The 18,344-nt window shown below is 33.8% G+C and overlaps 1 protein-coding gene across 2 annotated transcripts; it reads left to right on the forward strand.

Annotated features, from left to right (window-relative positions):
* Positions 1-783: 783 nt before the first annotated feature.
* LOC133190541 (general vesicular transport factor p115-like) lies at positions 784-17,480 on the forward strand. 2 transcript variants are annotated; one of them, XM_061326225.1, is made up of 23 exons: positions 784-909; positions 3,412-3,498; positions 3,595-3,659; positions 5,992-6,065; positions 6,768-6,877; positions 6,981-7,139; positions 7,345-7,465; positions 7,694-7,884; positions 8,225-8,300; positions 8,466-8,530; positions 8,722-8,810; positions 8,999-9,153; positions 9,776-9,981; positions 12,874-12,984; positions 13,385-13,506; positions 13,670-13,851; positions 14,016-14,134; positions 14,366-14,504; positions 14,856-14,974; positions 15,288-15,503; positions 16,349-16,486; positions 16,685-16,850; positions 17,002-17,480. In XM_061326225.1, the coding sequence occupies exons 1-23, from the start codon at positions 841-843 to the stop codon at positions 17,055-17,057; spliced, it is 2,835 nt and encodes a 944-aa protein (XP_061182209.1). In that variant the 5' UTR covers positions 784-840; the 3' UTR covers positions 17,058-17,480. The 2 variants fall into 2 exon arrangements, with proteins under 2 accessions (XP_061182209.1, XP_061182208.1); XM_061326224.1 differs by having other exon boundaries at positions 16,685-16,846; positions 16,995-17,480.
* Positions 17,481-18,344: the final 864 nt, after the last annotated feature.

Here is an 18,344-nt window from a genome sequence, read left to right on the forward strand (position 1 = left end):
ATCTATGTAGTGGGCCGCCGCAACTGAAAACTGCATATTTCAAAGATAAGATGGCCATGTTTTAAATATACTGTAAATCACTTTTTATTTGAGATAACTTTATTTTTGCATATATAATTACACGAGTCTGTCGGCTCACGAAAATTTTATTCTCCCATATATATTTGTATTGTTATAAGGATAATAAACAACAGAAATCACAGCTCGTGAAAATTTTGTCTCGCTTATAAATACCAAATACATCATCTTGCAAAAATTTAGTGAACTATACAGTAAACAAGAACCAGTGGACAGAGGAAAAATGTTTCAAAGACCATGAAGTATTGATGAACATGATGAACATGCAGAAATCTGATTGAGTGTTGCTTGCTTAAATTGGGAAAATTAAAATGCAAATTATGATAAGTGTTGAGTTAATTTATCTTGGCCTACTATAATGCTTCCATGGATTACAAATTGAATAATACTCTGCAGATTCCAATTAATTTATTTAACATCTAACTGCAGATTTCTCTGCATATGAATTAGTAGAACTCTTATATATATAAGACACCATGTTATCTGATTATAAGATCTTTGATGCTATGTGACGCCTTATTCAAACAATATGACAGTGGATTTTATCTTTACATCATGAATGTATTTTTTAAAAGAAGACTGTCAAATCACTTGACTTAATAAAAATACAAAAAAGAACTTACACTGCCCCCCTAAACTGCTAAAGCATCTGATGGATCCGTATAGCTATCACGCCGGTTCCGGCTTAGCTACTATAGGATCGCGACCCCGATCCGATCAAGTTGCGCATGCGTACCTCAGAAGGTCCACGAAAGCAGAAAGATGGACTACTTCCGAAAATATCTAAGTGCTCCACAAGGGACTGCTGGACAGCCAACTGGTGTTGAAACGGTACAAAATAAACATTCAGTCATACATAAGATGAGCATAAAATAGCGCAAATACTCATTTTAGTGAAATTGCATCGTAAAATTGTTTAAAAACATACATGCCGTGTTACCTACTGTTCGAATTTTCTCTGCCAAATTAAAACGTAAACAATGTTAACAGATAATATACTTGTCAGTTGTGTCGTTTAATACGAAAGCTGAGCTTATTATTTTTTGACTTTTGTTTTTCTGATGAAAAGAATGGTGTGGATACAAATGTTAATTTAAAATTTTCTAAACAAGATGTTCATTTCTATCGTTGAAGCAAATGTTCAATTTCTACAGATCTATCTTTAGAAATTAATCTGTTTTAAGAATATATATAATTTATTGCATCTGTAAACTTATTTTGAGTATTATAAGAACACTGTGTTGTTTTGGTTACAAACTTCCTTTAGGATCGATGCACATTGTCAAGAGTTACCTCCCAAGCCTTGAATCATCAATTCCAAGTTTTAAATACTTTCTATTTCCACTATGGAAGAGTTATAGTTCTGAGTGTGCTCTTTTGTGAAAAAGTCAGAAAATATACAAATCTCGCGGGATTTCCAGGACAATTGTAACAACATGTAAACAATATGTTGAATGTCGATGAAAAAACGCCTAACAAACATGCAAATAAGACATTGTATTGTGGTGGACTTTACGTGCATCAAAATTAGGAATGACAACGATATCAATATATATCTATTATAGGAAATTGTTGACAAGTGTTGTCAGTCCATCTCGAAATACAATGCACATGCCCAGGGAACGTCGTAATTTTTATCAATGGATGATAATTTCAGGGCTTTTGCACTCTCACATATGTATATTAGTTCCTCTATTATTTAATGGGAATGACAAATACATTTAACATTCAAAATTGGATAGAGATCGGCAAGTTTTGTATTCTCTGCTATGTCATGCTGTCCCAGTCAGGACGACCAAACGCGCCTCTAATTTGAAGACTTCCAGTAATGGAAATTGAAAGTCTGAATGAGTAATATAATGGATAAGTGAGATTGAGATTTGAAATAAGAGCAGATGTGACATATAAATATTCAATTTTCCCAAAGATGCAATCATCAGTATGATATTGTTTACAACTGTGTCGTGCATGACACCCTTTATATATCCTTTATCCACATTTCCTTTTATAGTTAAGCCAGTTAAAGGTAGCAGTTTGCATGTTATGCTAAATCTATGTGTTTTTAGTGCAAAAAAAAAATAGTTAAACACCCCAGACTATGTTATGGCAGAACATTCATGACCATATTGCAAAAAAAAGAAAAAGAAACCTTATTGCTCAGATTGTTACTGTTATCAGTGTTTTCAAAAGATGAATTAACTTCCAAGTAGTGATGGGCAATCAGACAAAAAAAAAATAATCGATGATCATATTAATTGGAGATACATTTCGATCAATTAATAAAAAATATTCAGAATTTTTCTGATTGGTTTGGAAAATATCATTTTGGTTATTCATGAAAAATAATTCTCCTGAGAAATTTTCCAATTTTGTTAAATTATATTCTTGGAGTCAGTGCCTTTCAAAAGATATTAATTTATAAAATTTTAAGACGTCAAGTAATTTTTGTTGGGTCACACAAAGAATAGAGAGAATGCAAAGCTTGCGGATTTGCAGTGGCTTTGTAAACAAATCACACGATGGAAGTCAAATGAACTCTTGGTAGTCCAAAATATCTTACTAACTGTGTGCTTAATTAAAAGAAAAAAAATCAAAACATATTCATAGCCTGTTTGTTTTGTCAACACTTTTTTTTTTAATACTGATTTTTAGCTCTTCTAAAGAGCTAATGCTATGGCCCTTTGTGCAGTGTGGAATATGGGCCATATCTCAAGAAGCCCTTGATCAATTCTTATCAAATTTGTCACAGGGTATCCTTGGCCCAAGGGCTTTCATTTATACTAAAAATAGGGATGTGACCCTTAAACAAGGGGAGATAATTAGGGAAATAAAAACAAAGGTATTGGTTGCTAAAATCTTCTTCTTGAGAACCATAGGGCATTTTATCACCAAATATATGCATTCAAGGCATAACATTGGGGCAAAGGGCATGGTCTCTAGTCACTTCAAAGTTGACCTAAAATGATGTTTTGTTAAAACTTTGATATTTTGCCCACTATAAGGGCTAGGATTATCAAATCTTGTCATTTGATGTATCTTATAACATGTCATGTTGGCTCAAAAGTAGGTCAGCCATTTTTTTTTTTTGGTGAGGTCAAGGTAAAAAAAGAGAAATTCATACAATGAAAAATTACTAACGTTGGCGATTTTCAATTATGAAAATAACAATCGGTTATTCACATCGTTTCATTTATGACAACTGCTAATCAAAAATCGGCGACAATTGTTACATCACCACTTCCAAGCAAACAGAGAAACGAAACAATGTCCTTTTCTTAGTGTACAATGTACCAGCATTTGTTTCATTATACAATTTGATTACATTATTTGTAGGTTGAACGTCTTGTTGATAGGGTGCAGTCCTCTACATTACTGGAAGACAGAAGAGATGCAGTTCGTGCACTTAAAGCAATGTCTAAGGTTAATATCCAACTAAGTAACAGAACGTTTTATCTTTCTGAGTGATGTTAAAAAAACAATGCAACTGTTCACATGATTATATTTCTTGATTTTTAGAAATTTCGACTGGAAGTTGGAACTCAAGCGATGGATACACTGATACAGACACTGGAAACAGACAGGTGACATTTCAGTTGAAAAATAGAACATGCCTCCAAAACAACTTTGCACATTATTGGCAAAAAGAAAAGTTGGCTTTTAGTTCTTTAACTCTTTTGGTTGTAGATCTGAAAAACCTAATATGTGATGGTTAAGTGTTCGTTGTCTGTCTGTTCATTTGTAAACAATTGTTCCAAATGCTATCCCTCCAACATTTTGGAAAAAAAAATGTTCTAGTCCAAGTGCAATTTTTAGACTTTTGGACATTAATCCTCTAAGATAAGAGGAAGACATTTTTATGCCCCCGGATCGAAAGATCCCGGGGGTGTATTGTTTTTGTCTTGTCTGTCTGTTTGTCTGTTTGTCTGTTTATCTGTTTGTCTGTTTATCTGTTTGTCTGTCTGTCTGTTGTCAACTTTAACCTTGCCCATAACTTTTGATTGGTTGGAGCTATGACTTCCATATTTCACATGTGTATTCCTTGTGACAAGACCTTTCTTTGGGTACCACCATATTTGACCTTTTGACCTTGACCTTGGAGTTTGACCCACTTTTGCAAAATTTTATGAGACTTTAACCTTGGCCATAACTTCTGAACAGTTGGTGCTTGGGGTTTCAAACTTCACATGTGTATTCTTTGTGTTAAGGAGGTTAGATCCTGCCATCAAAAGTAATGAGAATTTTTTATCAAGTATATTTTTAGAATTTATACACATAGCTTAATTAAAATTCAAAACAAAAAATGGGGGTCAATGCGCTTCTTTTGGCGCTACAGAGCATTTAGTTTGACCTTTTTGCACTGTAAATACGTCTTACACATAAATCAATTTTTGAAGTTTTCCTCCAATATTTTTTATTCAAATAAATTATGGGAACAAACACAGCCTTATTTCATCTTGAATAGACACACTAAAATTTGTGACAATGAAATTTTTTTTTAAATTATTCCGCATGTTAATTTATTTGACCTTTTTGCACTCAAAAAATTTCATTTTTCTGGCATTAAAAATTTAACAAGCAAAAAAAAATCATTTGAAAGTAATGACATTTTACTGAATTTAAGAATAATGGTTAAAGGCATCTTATGTTTTCAGAAAAGAAAATAAAAGGTGGGGGCTTGTGATGTAAATTTTTAGATAAATACTAAAATAGTGCTAATTTTAAGCTTAAAATAGAGATATTTTTTCTTGATTTACACAATATATTTGCTATATTTATGAAATATGATGATAGAATTCATGACGGTTTATTTGATATATAATATAGGACTAGTATAAAATAGTTAACTGCACGAAATAACTCTGTGTGCAGGCTGCATGGAAAAATAGGAATCCAAACTTAACATACTTTAAATACTTCGAAAGAGAAAAAATGATCATTTTCTTCTAAAAAACCTGCTGCCACAAAATATAGTTCCTCACTTAATGCTTTTGGTATGGAATTTAATCATGGAGTTTTAACTGAATATAGTTTAATTGGCATTGTAGAATCCAAATTTATTGTAAGAATTAAAACTTTATGCAGAATTTTTGAAATATAGGTTAAGATATAAATCTGCTCAAAAGCTCAGGAGCGAACCTCGTTAAGGCCTTCCTTTGGATACCAACAACTTTGACCTTTTGACCTTGACCTTGGAATTTGACCTACTTTTGAAAAACTTTAACCTTGGCCATAACTTTTGAATAGTTGATGCTAGGGCTTTCATACTTCACATATGTAATCCTTGTGACATCACCTTCCTTTGGATACCAACCACTTTGACCCTTTGACCTTGACCTAGGAGTTTGACCTACTTTTGAAAAACTTTAACCTTGGCCATAATTTTTTAATGGTTGGTGCTAGGCTTTCATTCTTCACATATGTAATCTTTGTGAAAAGACCTTCCTTTGGATACCAACCACTTTGACCCTTTGACCTTGACATAGGAGTTTGACCTACTTTTGAAAAGCTTTAACCTTGGCCATAACTTTTGAACATGTGGTGCTAGGGCTTTCATACTTTACATATGTAATCCTTGTGACAAGACCTTCCTTTGGATACCAACAACTTTGACCTTGACCTTGATGTTTTACTTACTTTTAAAAAACTTTAACCTTCGCCATAACTTTTGAACAGTTGCAGCTAGGGCTTTCAAATTAAACATTTTTTATCTTTTGGCCTGGATTTTGACTTGCATTTGAGAAACTTTAACCTTCGCCATAAGCTGCCATACGGGGGCATCAGTGTTTCACAAACACATCTTGTTTGAATTATATTTGATTTTTTTAAAAAGATGTTTAGAGTTTCAAGTGAAGTATAAGGGTATAAACTTCAATCTTAATCTGTTTATATGTGTTTTATATTGTTTTTTTTTAGGAGTGATTCAGAAATAACTGGATATGCATTAGATGCTCTCTGTAACGTTTTGTCTAATGAGCCCTCAGATGATGGTAAGTTCAGTTGTCATAGTCAAAAGTGATTACATGTTTATACAACGATATTATTTATACAAGTTTAATAGTATACTGCATTACTGCTCTCAGTCCTTCTTTGAAAATTTTTTACTTTGACTTTATTTTGACATACTTCTAGGGTATCTTATATTATTCATTCATGAGGGAAATCTGAAAACATAGACACAAATCACTTCATTGTTTTCACTTGATTTTGATAGGCAATGGTTAGCATCAAGATGTTGAAAGAGGGGAGGTTAATGCAGAATGTATGCTGAAATACTTAGATAGCAATGGATACTGATTATATTTTGTTTCACATTATGGGTGAAATAAAAATGGACTTTTTTTTTTTTTTTTTTTTTTTTTTAAAAAAGGATGTTATTTTATAACCAGATAAAGAGTATAGAAAGGATTTCCAAAAACTTTTTTTTTCAGAGGAAGAGTCATGATAAGTGACTCTAGCAACATCATCGGATACCCACATGGGATCTCGTTAAGACAAGATCACCTGTGGGTATCCAATGATGCTGTAGCAGCTTAAGATATAAATTAAATCCTCTATGAAACTTTACATATGTAGAAAGAGAGAGTTTATTGATTTTGAGTATAATAATATGACTTTGCATTACTAGATAAATGTTAATGAACATATGATACAGAATAATAGTAAAAATTTAAAATTATCCTGCATTTCAGATGATGAATCTAATGTCCCAGCAAACCTTCCTGGTGATCTGGGTGCACAGTTCACCGAAATATTTACCAAGAAAAAAGAAAATGTCTCCCTCCTTCTCTCACTTTTGGAGGTTAGTTTACCTTGAAAAAATGGGAAACTCCATGACCTGAATACATTGATTTTGATTCTGCTTCATTGGTACAAAATTGAGATGTGACTTTTTTTCTTTGCAGGAATATGACTTCCATGTTAGATGGCCAACAGTTAAGCTGTTGACCATTCTTTTAACTAATAAAGGCAAAGAACTACAAGAGGCTATCCTTGTCAGTCCGATGGGTGTGTCCAAATTAATGGACCTGTTATCTGATAGTAGAGAGATTATTCGTAATGATGTAAGGACTATGTTTTTTAGAAACTTAATTTGATACCATTTAGTTCATCAAATAAAAGGGTCAATGTCAAAGACATTTAGTGCACGTACACATGCAGAGACATAGGAAGTCAAAGATACATTGCATTGGGATATAGGAATCTACGTAGTGTGTAATTTCGAGATATTTTACATACATGTACATGCTCCTGGTTTTGTATCTTCAGGCATTGCTACTATTGACTCAGTTAACAAAAGGCAATACAAACCTACAGAAAATTGTGGCATTTGAGAATGCTTTTGAGCGATTGCTGGACATCGTGAAAGATGAAGGCAACAGTGATGGAGGTATGTCTATACGCGTATATGTCAAAGTGAGTTTAAAGTCTCAAACACTTTTTCTTTATGTATTTTGACCTCAATATCTTGAATCTTTGGATATCTCAAATTTTTTTTTCAAGTCCAATAGGGTTTGAGATAACGAGGTTTGACTGTAATAAATTGTCTCATATATCTTCCCACCTTTTATTTTATTCCATGTTTTTAAATTCTACCTTGCCTGTATTACCCTTTAAGGTATAGTTGTGGAGGACTGTCTCCTTCTACTCACTACACTTTTGAAGAACAACTCGTCTAACCAGAATTTTTTCCGGGAGAGCAGCTACATCCAACGATTGACCTCATACTTTGACCTAGATTCACAACACACTCATTCCCAGGCAGGCTGGTCAGCACAAAAAGTCACCAATCTCCACCTCATGCTGCAGGTCAGGCACAGAATATTATATCATCTCTCTATAACATTAATTCTAACTGGCTATCCTGGAAAAATTTCAAGATTATATTGTCTCTGAATTTTGTACATTATAGAGTAGTGGAAAACGTTGATGCCATGGAAAGGATTTTTTTTTTCAACCAATGTACTTCTAATATTCTGTGGTGTACCGAAGTTTATGTTATTCTTGGAACATTTAAAGATTTTAGATGTTTGTTGAGAAAGGTGCATGATTGGGAAATAAGAACCACCATCATGACCTGAGCATTTAGACTGAACTTACTGCTTATTTTATACTTACTGACTTTACACATGTTTTCTACTTGTTATAGTTGGTGAGGTGTCTTGTGTCACCCAATAGTCCCCAGCAACAAATAACTGCCTGTCAGAGGACCATGTTTCAGTGTGGTAGGTTTATAGTCTTTTTTACAAATTTTACAGCTTGTGTACAGAATAAATGCTTTTAAATGTAACATCTTGTTTAAAATTCTTCCTTTTGTAATAAACCAGATAATGTAAACACATCTATGCTTATCTTAACAGCAAATGACATGATTGGTTTGTTTATTTCAGGTTTGCTGAAGCAGCTTTGTACAATACTGATGGCCAGTGGAGTACCTGCTGATGTTTTAACAGAAGTGAGTGGTTTTAGCATATTGATACAAATCACTTGGTAATTTGTTTGGATACTTTTTTAATTAAATGCATTGGCAGGATGGTAATGGGAATCAAGGAACTTAAAATGATGTATCTGCCAGATAATGAACAGAAAATTCCTTATCATTATGATATATATGTATGTATTTATCAAGTTTTTTCTTCATTGCAGACAATTAATACTGTGGCAGAGGTCATCAGAGGAAACCTACAAAACCAAGAATATTTTGCCTCTGTAATGGCACCTTCAAATCCCCCAAGGTGTTTTATCTTAAAATATCACATGGATGTTTCACTTCACAGCTGTCTTTAATAAATCCTAATTTTAGACCCAGACATTAAATGATTTATGTTATATTCATGAAGTAATGTGATGATACATGTATCTAAATATTACATGTATTCCCTTGAGTCTTACATTCTGATGTCTTCGTTCTTTTAATTTGTAGACCAGCCATTGTAGTCCTTTTGATGTCTATGGTGAATGAAAAACAACCCTTCCCCCTGAGGTGTGCTGTTCTCTACTGCTTTCAGTCTTTCTTGTATAAGAATGAAGTTGGCCAGTCACAGATTGTAACTACTTTATTACCCACCTCATCAGATGGTACGGAAGTTTTAGTTTCAAATGTTTCATTGCTAGGTGAATTCATCAGTGGTTTGGTAGAAGCATTTCTTTTTTTTTTTTTTTTTAATATTTAATAAGAAAAATAAAGTCTGAAGAATGTTTAAAATGATTTTATTAAAACATACATTGCTTCATGGTAATTCTGATGCTTCTGAAAAGAAAAGTATATAAAATGGAAAGAAATGTATGATACAGTATGAAAAGAAAAGTATCATATATCGGTATATTTAAAAGAAAAGTATCATCTAAAACTTGAGCAGCGGATGAAAGTTAGTTTGCATAAATGTACAACACTGAAGTCCTTAATCCAAAAATATAAACAAGGTATATGAAATTATTTACCAGGTATTTGTACATATGTTGCTTTCTGTTTGATGAAAGTTTTAGCATTATATTTAGGACACTGGTTAACAAAAAATAGAAATGCTCTCTAATTTAAATGAAATGAGAGTGAGAGATAATTTCACAGAAGGCAGATCTGTCATGAAGAAAATGTTTTAAGGGTAGATGTAATCATTAGCAAGGGTTCTTTTTATATTGATTAGTCTTTTCCACCATATTGAAGTGAATGACAGTAATATAAAAACAATCTGTTTTACAGCAAACCAGATAACTGCAGGGCAGTTATTGTGCGGAGGTCTGTTCAGTGCAGACTCGCTGTCTAATTGGTTTGCATCAGTGGCTTTGTTACATGCCATACTAGAGAACAACACACAGAAAGAACAGTTGTTGCGAGTCCAGCTGGCCACCAGTATTGGTAGTCCACCAGTTTCACTTCTACAACAATGTTGTAATATACTGGCTCAGGTAAAGAAAAGATCTTAAGTTGTTTTTTTTTGCTTTGTGTGGTTAAGATTTATGAATATTACTGATATTAGTTGGGTTTTTTTTTCATAAAGTTGTGGCAATATTTAGTTACTTTTTAGGTCACCTGAGTCACTCAGGTGACCTATTGCTATCCGTTTTCGTCCGTCGTCGTCCGTCGTGCGTCGTGTGTTAACATTTGAACATTTTCAGCTTCTTCTCTAAAACCGCTGAACCAATTTCAGCCAATTTTGGCATATGGCATCTATGTGTGAAGGGGAACAAAATTTGTGAATTTCATGGTCCCTGCCCCCCTGGGGCCTGAGGGGTGGGGCTAAAACCACCAAAATTAATGCAATTTTTAAAAATCTTCTTCTTTACTCCTGGACAACAAGGGGTCAAACTGTTGGCATGATTGTAATAAGCATTGAGCCCTCTACCAAAATTGTGAAATTCATGGCCCCAGGGTCAGGGGTTCTGGTGCTAGGGCAGGGCTATATAGATCATATAGTGAAAGTGCATTATTTCTTTGAAAATCTTCTTTTCTACTCCTGGGTATTATTGAAACAAATTGAATACATAGTTATGATAAGCAAGGGTGACTCTACCAAAATTGCGAAATTCATGGCCCCAGGGTCAGGGGTTCTGGTGCTAGGGCAGGGCTATATAGATCATATTGTGAAAGTGCATTATTTCTTTGAAAATCTTCTTCTCTACTCCTGGGTATTATTGAAACATATTGAATACATAGTTATGATAAGCAAGGGTGACTCTACCAAAATTGTGAAATTCATGGCCCCAGGGTCAAGGGTTCTGGTGAAAAGGTGGGGGGGCTCTATTGATTATATGGTGAGAAAGCAAAATTTCTTTGAAAATCTTCTTCTCTACTCCTGGTTATTATTTAAACAAATTGAATACATAGTTATGATTAGCAAGAGTGACTGTACCAAAATTGTGAAATTCATTGCCCCAGGGTAAGGGGTTCTGGTGCTAGGGCAGGGCTATATAGATCATATTGTGAAAGTGCATTATTTCTTTGAAAATCCTCTTCTCTGCCCCTGGGTATTATTTAAACAAATTAAATACATAGTTATGATATGCAAGGATGCCTCTTCCAAAATTGTGAATTTCATGGCCCCAGGATCAAGGGTTCTGGTGAAAAGGGGGGGGGGGGGCTCTATTGATTATATGGTGAGAAAGCAAAATTTCTTTGAAAATCTTCTTCTCAACTCCTGGGTATTAATTAAACAAGTTAAATACATAGTTATGATAGGCTGACTCTACCAAATTTGTGAAATTCATGGCCCCAGGGTCAAGGGTTCTGGTGAAAAGGGGGTGGGGGGGCTCTATTGATTATATAGTGAAAAAGCAAAATTTCTTTGAAAATCTTCTTCTCTACTCCTGGTTATTATTTAAACAAATTGAATACATTGTTATGATAGGATGCCTCTTCCAAAATTGTTAAATTCATGGCCCCAGGGACAGGGGTTCTGGTGCTAGGGTGGGGCTATATAGATCATATAGTGAAGGTGAATTATTTCTTTGAGAATTTCTTCTTTGAGAATCTTCTTCTCTGCCCCTGGGTATTATTTAAATAAACTAAATACATTGTTATGATATGCAAGGATGCCTCTTCCAAAATTGTGAATTTCAGGCTCCCAGGATCAAGGGTTCTGGGGAAAAAGGGGGGGGGGGGGGGGCTCTATTGATTATATAGCGAAAAAGCAAAATTTCTTTGAAAATATTCTGGTTAAAAAGCAAAGAAGCTAAGTGTATGGTTATGATGAGCAAGAGTGCTTCTTCCAGAGTAGTGAATTTCATGACCCCTTGGGTCAGATGTGCTGGTGTAAGGGTGGGGCTCTTGATAATATAGTGAAAATGCATTAATTCTATTAAATAATCCTGTCTGCTCTTAGTGTTAAGCAGACAAACAAAGTGATTACTTATGATGAGCAAACTTCTGGTCCCAGGGTGAGAGGCTCTGGTGTTTCTCAGTGGGGAGAAGGGGGGGTGCTCTATTGATAATATAGTGAATCTGTAGTAAAAATGCATTATTTCTTTAAAAATTTTCTCTGCACCTGGGCATATCAGAGGCAAAAAGAGTAAAAGTTTCAATAAGGAAGGGTATTTTTACCATATTTTTGAACATCTGGACCATTTGTTCAAGTGTTCTGGTCCTGTCCAGGGCTCTATTAATTTGTATTCTACTGAGAGGAGTTATTCCCCTTTGCCATTTACTTTTGATAATTAATCACTGTAAATAATGTACTTGAAAGGTTAATAGAATAGGAGAATTATGCAAGAATTGTTATTGTATAATACAAAAAGTACTTTCTTAGTTTTAATGATCAGGTAGACATGTAAGTAGTAGATAAATAAAAATCAGACAAAAATAACTTGTCTTATGAAATGTTCATCAAAGACCAAGAGAGGCCAATGTAAGAGATTTCAACAAGAAATGAAGCACTGATAGTTTGTTAATATACTTATGGTGAGAGTGATAAATGGGGAAGAGATTAGAACCTAATTTGTGAACTGTTAATGAATACTAGACTAATTATTTTGTTGATCCTGATCACCCTATTTTTCTTGCTTTTGGGCAACAAAGGTTCACCTTTTAGTTCATTTTATACTCTATGGATTCTCTAAATTGTTGTATGATACTCAGGTGACCGTTAAGGCCCTTGGGCCTCTTGTTTTCATAATGAAATTTGAGAACTGAATCACCATTTCCAATATTGTACAGAAGTAATATTGATCTGTTTCTTTATATTCAATACATGTACATGTACATATCAAATGAAGCTAATCCTACAGTTAAAGATGATTGGGATTTACATTTGAAATATTCAATAAAATTTCATGTGAATCTAACACAGTTTCTGTTCTCTTCAGGGAGGAAAACTGCAGACCAGGATTGGTTTGTTACAGTTGCTGTGTGTGTGGATGACAGATTCCCCCATCACTGTTGCTCATTTCCTTGCCAACACTGCTAATGTACCATATGTATCCTTTTACAACAGTTTATTTAGTGCCTGATAATTTGTTTGGATTAATTTTCCTATATGTAGTTTAATATATTTAAGAAGAATTCAATTTTGTTGAGAATTGAATATCAAATGATATTGAGATGTAGTGCATGACCATTTTGCAGTATGATTTTTGTTAATATTTTGATATCATGGAGAATGTGGGGAATTTGCTTGAAAAAGGTGCATACTAAAGTAAATACATGCAGGTAAAGTAAATTAGGGTACAAATATGGTGGTTGACTGACCCATTTCACTCCTAATTCATTTTATCTCTGTTTTTCAAATTAGCCATACTTATCTTTTAAAAATGGTATCATTAATTAATTTTCTGCTGAGACCTTGGTCTAGATTATTTATTCCTTAGCCATTTTTAGCTTATCACACAAGTTTCAGCCTCAGATAGTGATGAAAATGAGTCCATGGTGCAAGGTCTGTGTGCCTTTCTACTGGGCATTACCATTCTGTATAATGATGAACAGAATGAAACATTTAACAAGTATGTATACCACTGGCTATTCACAGCTGATTTATATTAGGAAACTTGATAAACATTGATGGTATTATTTTAAAGTGATGTTTCTGCAGCTGGAATATATCCCAAAAAAAGCAATTTTTCATATACATGGAATCGGAATTTAATTTCCGATTTCTGTTTGCAGGGCCTCTTTGAGACAGATTATTGAAAAGAGGATAGGACTTGAAACCTTCACAGAAAAATTATCACAAGTTCCCAAGGGTGAAAGTTACACAAAAGCAGCCAAGAAACCACATGTTAGTTACAAACAACCCATTGAAGCCACCTTTGATTATGAGTTCACGAGATTATTTAAAGCTCTAGAAGGTAAGTATTTGTATATTTTAATGGCGATTGGAGAAATAGAGTAGAACTTCGTAATTTTATTTTCCTGTTTAGTGTTTATCAAATTACTTGTACATAAAATTTTTTATTAATTATTCAATCCAAAGATCAAATCCAATTGAATTGAAGTGTGTTTTCCCTGACAGTTGAAGCTCTAGATGCAGTGTCAACAGAGGCAGGAAGGAAGGAAAACAAAGCCAAGCTAGCGAACCTACAGCAACATGAACTGGTGGTCAACCAGTATAAAGACATCATCCAGGAGCAGGTACGAAAAGACAAATTTTCGCTTTTGTTGTAGGGAACATTGCTGAGGATATGTTGGTCAGGCAAAAATGGTTATTCTGTGAGATGAAATCATGGGCATGATAGATGATTTTTTAAGTAACAAATGAATAGTGCTAGGACAAGATTCATTTCTCACTTGGGCAATGATAAATGGATTTATCTGTAGTACGTGTATGTGATTGTTTTTTTTTTCTTTTGAATCCACATGTAGGATCAAAGGTTGAATGACCTTCAGCAAAAACACCTAGAACTACAGTCTAAACATTCCATGTCAGCAGAAGAAATCAGTCAACTGAAGGAACAGGTGCAACAACTCAAGGATCAGAACTCTCTACTCAAAGTGCAGAAAGGTTAGATATCAATTAATTGGTTGTGAACATGCTAAAGAATGTTTCATGTTAGTTAATTCATTCTGAAGAGCAATTGAATATGTTCCTTTGGCATTTTTATCTAATCTTGTTGATTCATTCTGAACGTTGAAATATTCAAATAAATTCCTTAAATGTATATATACACATACATGTGCAGTATATTTTTGACATAACATGTGAAAGAGAATATACATGTAAATATATTTTTTTTCTTTGGAAAGTGTGAAGAGGTAACTAGTATCATAAGATTTATGATGACAAACTTTACCTATTGTTTTTTGGTAATATACTGGTTATATGGAAAATTAAGAGATGTCTATTTTATAAAAGGTGCTCAAACTAATCAGGCAGCAGATGCAAAGAAAGATGAGGAGATCCGCTCTCTGCAAGAACAACTGGAGAAAATGAGATTAGACAATGCTAACAAAGATTCTTCTATAGAAAAATTAGTAAGTGGCTTACAACTGTATGTAACAGCCTTGTAACTGTACAACTACTGCCATTACTGAGATCATAAATAACATCTCTCTCTTGTTTTTATCTTGTTATCTTGTTGTCTTATCTTTCTATTCCCCAGGAAAAAAATGTTTTTTGTTTGGAGGGGGGGGGGGGGGGGGGGATGAGAACAATGGGAACCTAGTTGTTAATTGAGAAGTTTTGACTTGTTATTAACAAATATAGGGAAAAGGGTGATGCATTTTTGTTTGTTTAAAAAAAATCACCATTTTCAAGAAATGCCTTTAGTTAAATTTGCAATTTCAGAAAACAGATGTTACAATGTTGGAAGCCAGAATAGTGAATAATGCAGAGGAGGATAAGGAAAATATTGTCCCTAGTGAATCGGAAGTGTTACAAACAACCATTAATAGACTTCAAAGTGAATTACATGAACTGCGGACAGGCTTGGCAGAAAAAGATAACGAAATTAGTCGCCTTGGTGTTCAAAATAATGAGGCAGAGAGCCAAATTCAGTCCTTAGTAAGTAAGATCAGGAAGTCAAATGTTATCAAATTTAGTGAGAGAAAGAGAGAGAAAGAAAGAACTATTTACTGTAAAATTAAACAAATTACATTATCTCATCATGAAAATCTTTAGAAATAAATGAGAACAATGACTTTGCAGAAAAATCAGATTGATCAGGATCAAAATACATGGTATGATAAAATGAGTACACATATAAGATGTATGCCTGTATGATAAAATTTTGGTAGCGTTAATTCAATTGTTTGCCACACAGTCCCTGAGTTATATTTGCTAATAATTTGCTACAGTGAGGACAGGTACCTTAAGAACCCACAGAAACTTCTGTAGTAAATACTTAGCATACTTGATTCTGACCATCCAGCGCGCCTGGGTAAACCGATGATACACTTGATTCTGAGCCGGTATTGCACATGCATCAAGCCGGGTGAGCCGATTGAGCTGGAAAAATTTGATGGGCTCGGGCGGCTTCAACATGGCATCCTTGGGGATAGTAGTGTTGAAAATTGTTTGTTTTAAGACGTGAAGCTTTTGATCGAGGTAGGCTTGTGAAATGAACATATTTGCAAAAAGTGTAGTCCTTTTCTATGCTAATGTTGTACGATAGAAATATTTCTATTTCTTTTATTTTACATTAGCCTGTTTGCTTGATTCTAAGAGCGTACCGTGGTTTACCCGGCTTGGTTCAGCTCAGCCGAATTCTATCACAATCAAGTATGCTAACTGATATGCAAATACATGTACATGTGTTAATAAAATGGCTAGAAATCAGTTTAGTTTAATAGGTATTTAATGCTTTCTTCATAGTTTCTGAGTTATTAAAACCATTGTGCTTGTTGCAGAAACAAAGGTTAGAGAGCAGTGCTGAAATCCAGGCAGATCCAGCAGAAATGGCCAAACTAATGGAGGAAAAAATGACCCTACAGGAAAGACTTAAAAAGTCAAATGAAGAGAATTTAAAACTATTGGATAAATTTAATGTAAGTATAGAGGTTATAGATGCAGGGCCACTGAAAAATATCATTATAGGATGGGCCAGGAGAAGGAAAATTCTGAATTAATTTTTGAGAATCTTTGTTTTTGTGTCATGAGAAGAACTACTTATTCTTGCATATCTCTGGTTTATCCATAGAACATTTATGACATGATAATGTAAGCATGTTTCTTTCATTTAAAAGAAAATGGAAGAAGAAAAGAATAATGTACTTAAAGAGAAAGGAGGAGTACAAGAGGAACTAGAAACATTGAAAAAAGAACAAGAAGATCTTCTGGTGCTGCTGGCCGACCAAGATACAAAAATAGAAAACTACAAAAAATTACTGAAAGAAAACAATATTCCAGTAAGTTCAGATTCACTTTGATTTTTTTTATGCTTTATTTTAAGTGTTTGTGTTGCTTTGTCACATGCATAGTTAAAAAAAATCATTTTTGTTCAAAGGAGATACATTATATATTTACAGTTTGTTGAATAATAAAATCTATTTTCAGGTAGAAGATGATGATGATGATGAAGATGACGATGATTTAGATGATGATGTTGATGAAGATTAACAAAAATTTAATAGTTTATTTATAAAACTGATTGAAATTTTAAACGCTTTTTAGTGTAAGACATTGAAAAATGTCAAAACAGTCGCTTTAAGAGGCAAGGTCAAAGCTTTCCAAGAGATGAAACTAGTCTGTGATAGAAGATACAAAAAGTGCAATTGTAAGAACTCTGAATTCATAATTTCTAGAGCATGTTTTCTGAATAAAATTTAAATGGACACCAGCTTAATTCTTCCATTTTGTCCATGTCTGTATATTTTGATGGGAAGATCATTTTTATGAATGTATTTATTGCAAGTGAAAGAATTTTAGAATTATTTATTGATTTAAATATTTCTGTAAAGTGTATTATAGGGTGACAACTTTAAGATTTGTACACATTTATTGTACTAGGTTGTTCATAATAAATCATTACATAAGAAATAACTATCAGCTTACCTTGTGGTCATGTCTAAGAAAAAAAAGGGGTGATGGAAATAATGTCTAAGCCTGACTACATTGGTAAACAAGTCTCTTAAATGGTGAAGCCAACATCCTGGATACAGCATTTATTTGACTCTGGCAAGACATTGCATTCACCCACTAGATTTTCCATACAGGAAACCAAATAAGAGCGACTCCAACAAAATCCTCATATTTAGATGCAATGTTTTGAGAAAACTAAATATGTTCCATTATATTGCCTTCATTAAAACTAGAGCTACCATGTATTTTATTAGTTGCAAGTGTTATTTAGCTATCTACAATAATGCTGAATCCAATATGCAATTAGAAAATCTATTTTTAGCAGTTGGCTACAAAGCATTGTGGCCCTTCGTTAAAATCATGTACATCCCTTGTCCTCAGAGTTACATGATTGTGACCTATATCAAGAGATCCCCATCATCAATTAGAACAACTAAGGGTGCCTCCTTGATAGACCTGAGATAGTATAGCAAAACCCACGGGCACTGAAGTTAATGTAAATATTGAGTATGTGCATGTGTAAAAAAGGAAGGGTAGGACACTCTTTTTTTTAGGGCAAATTCGGGTTTGGGGTATTGTGGATGTTTTTTAAACGGCCTGACGTGATAAATCCACCCACATACTTTACTTACAATATACATGTATATCTTGCTTTTTTCCGCTCCAGTGCATTTTACCTTAAGAAAGAGACATTTTTACACCTTCAAGTGCCTAAGAATTTTGCTAGACTGCTCTACTTCCAGTTGCAGACTCCTTTAGCATCTTTAAGATTCACTTCACATGTATTTGACAAACCACTCTGTTCAATAAATCAAATGTTAATCA

Source organism: Saccostrea echinata, unplaced genomic scaffold (genome assembly GCF_033153115.1).
Source record: "Saccostrea echinata isolate AGI-Se365-2 ecotype Australia unplaced genomic scaffold, CSIRO_AGI_Sech_v1 ptg000022l, whole genome shotgun sequence".
In the NCBI taxonomy this organism is placed as follows: Eukaryota; Metazoa; Mollusca; class Bivalvia; order Ostreida; family Ostreidae; genus Saccostrea; species Saccostrea echinata.

What these genes read in the sequence shown, in the direction of transcription:
- LOC133190541 (XM_061326224.1), top strand. Translation starts at nt 841, where the DNA reads ATGGACTACTTCCGAAAATATCTAAGTGCTCCACAAGGGACTGCTGGA. An exon ending in TGAAGGCAACAGTGATGGAG is followed by an intron (nt 7,466 to 7,693) that starts GTATGTCTATAC and finishes TTACCCTTTAAG; the next exon opens with GTATAGTTGTGGAGGACTGT. An exon ending in ACACTGCTAATGTACCATAT is followed by an intron (nt 12,985 to 13,384) that starts GTATCCTTTTAC and finishes AGCCATTTTTAG; the next exon opens with CTTATCACACAAGTTTCAGC.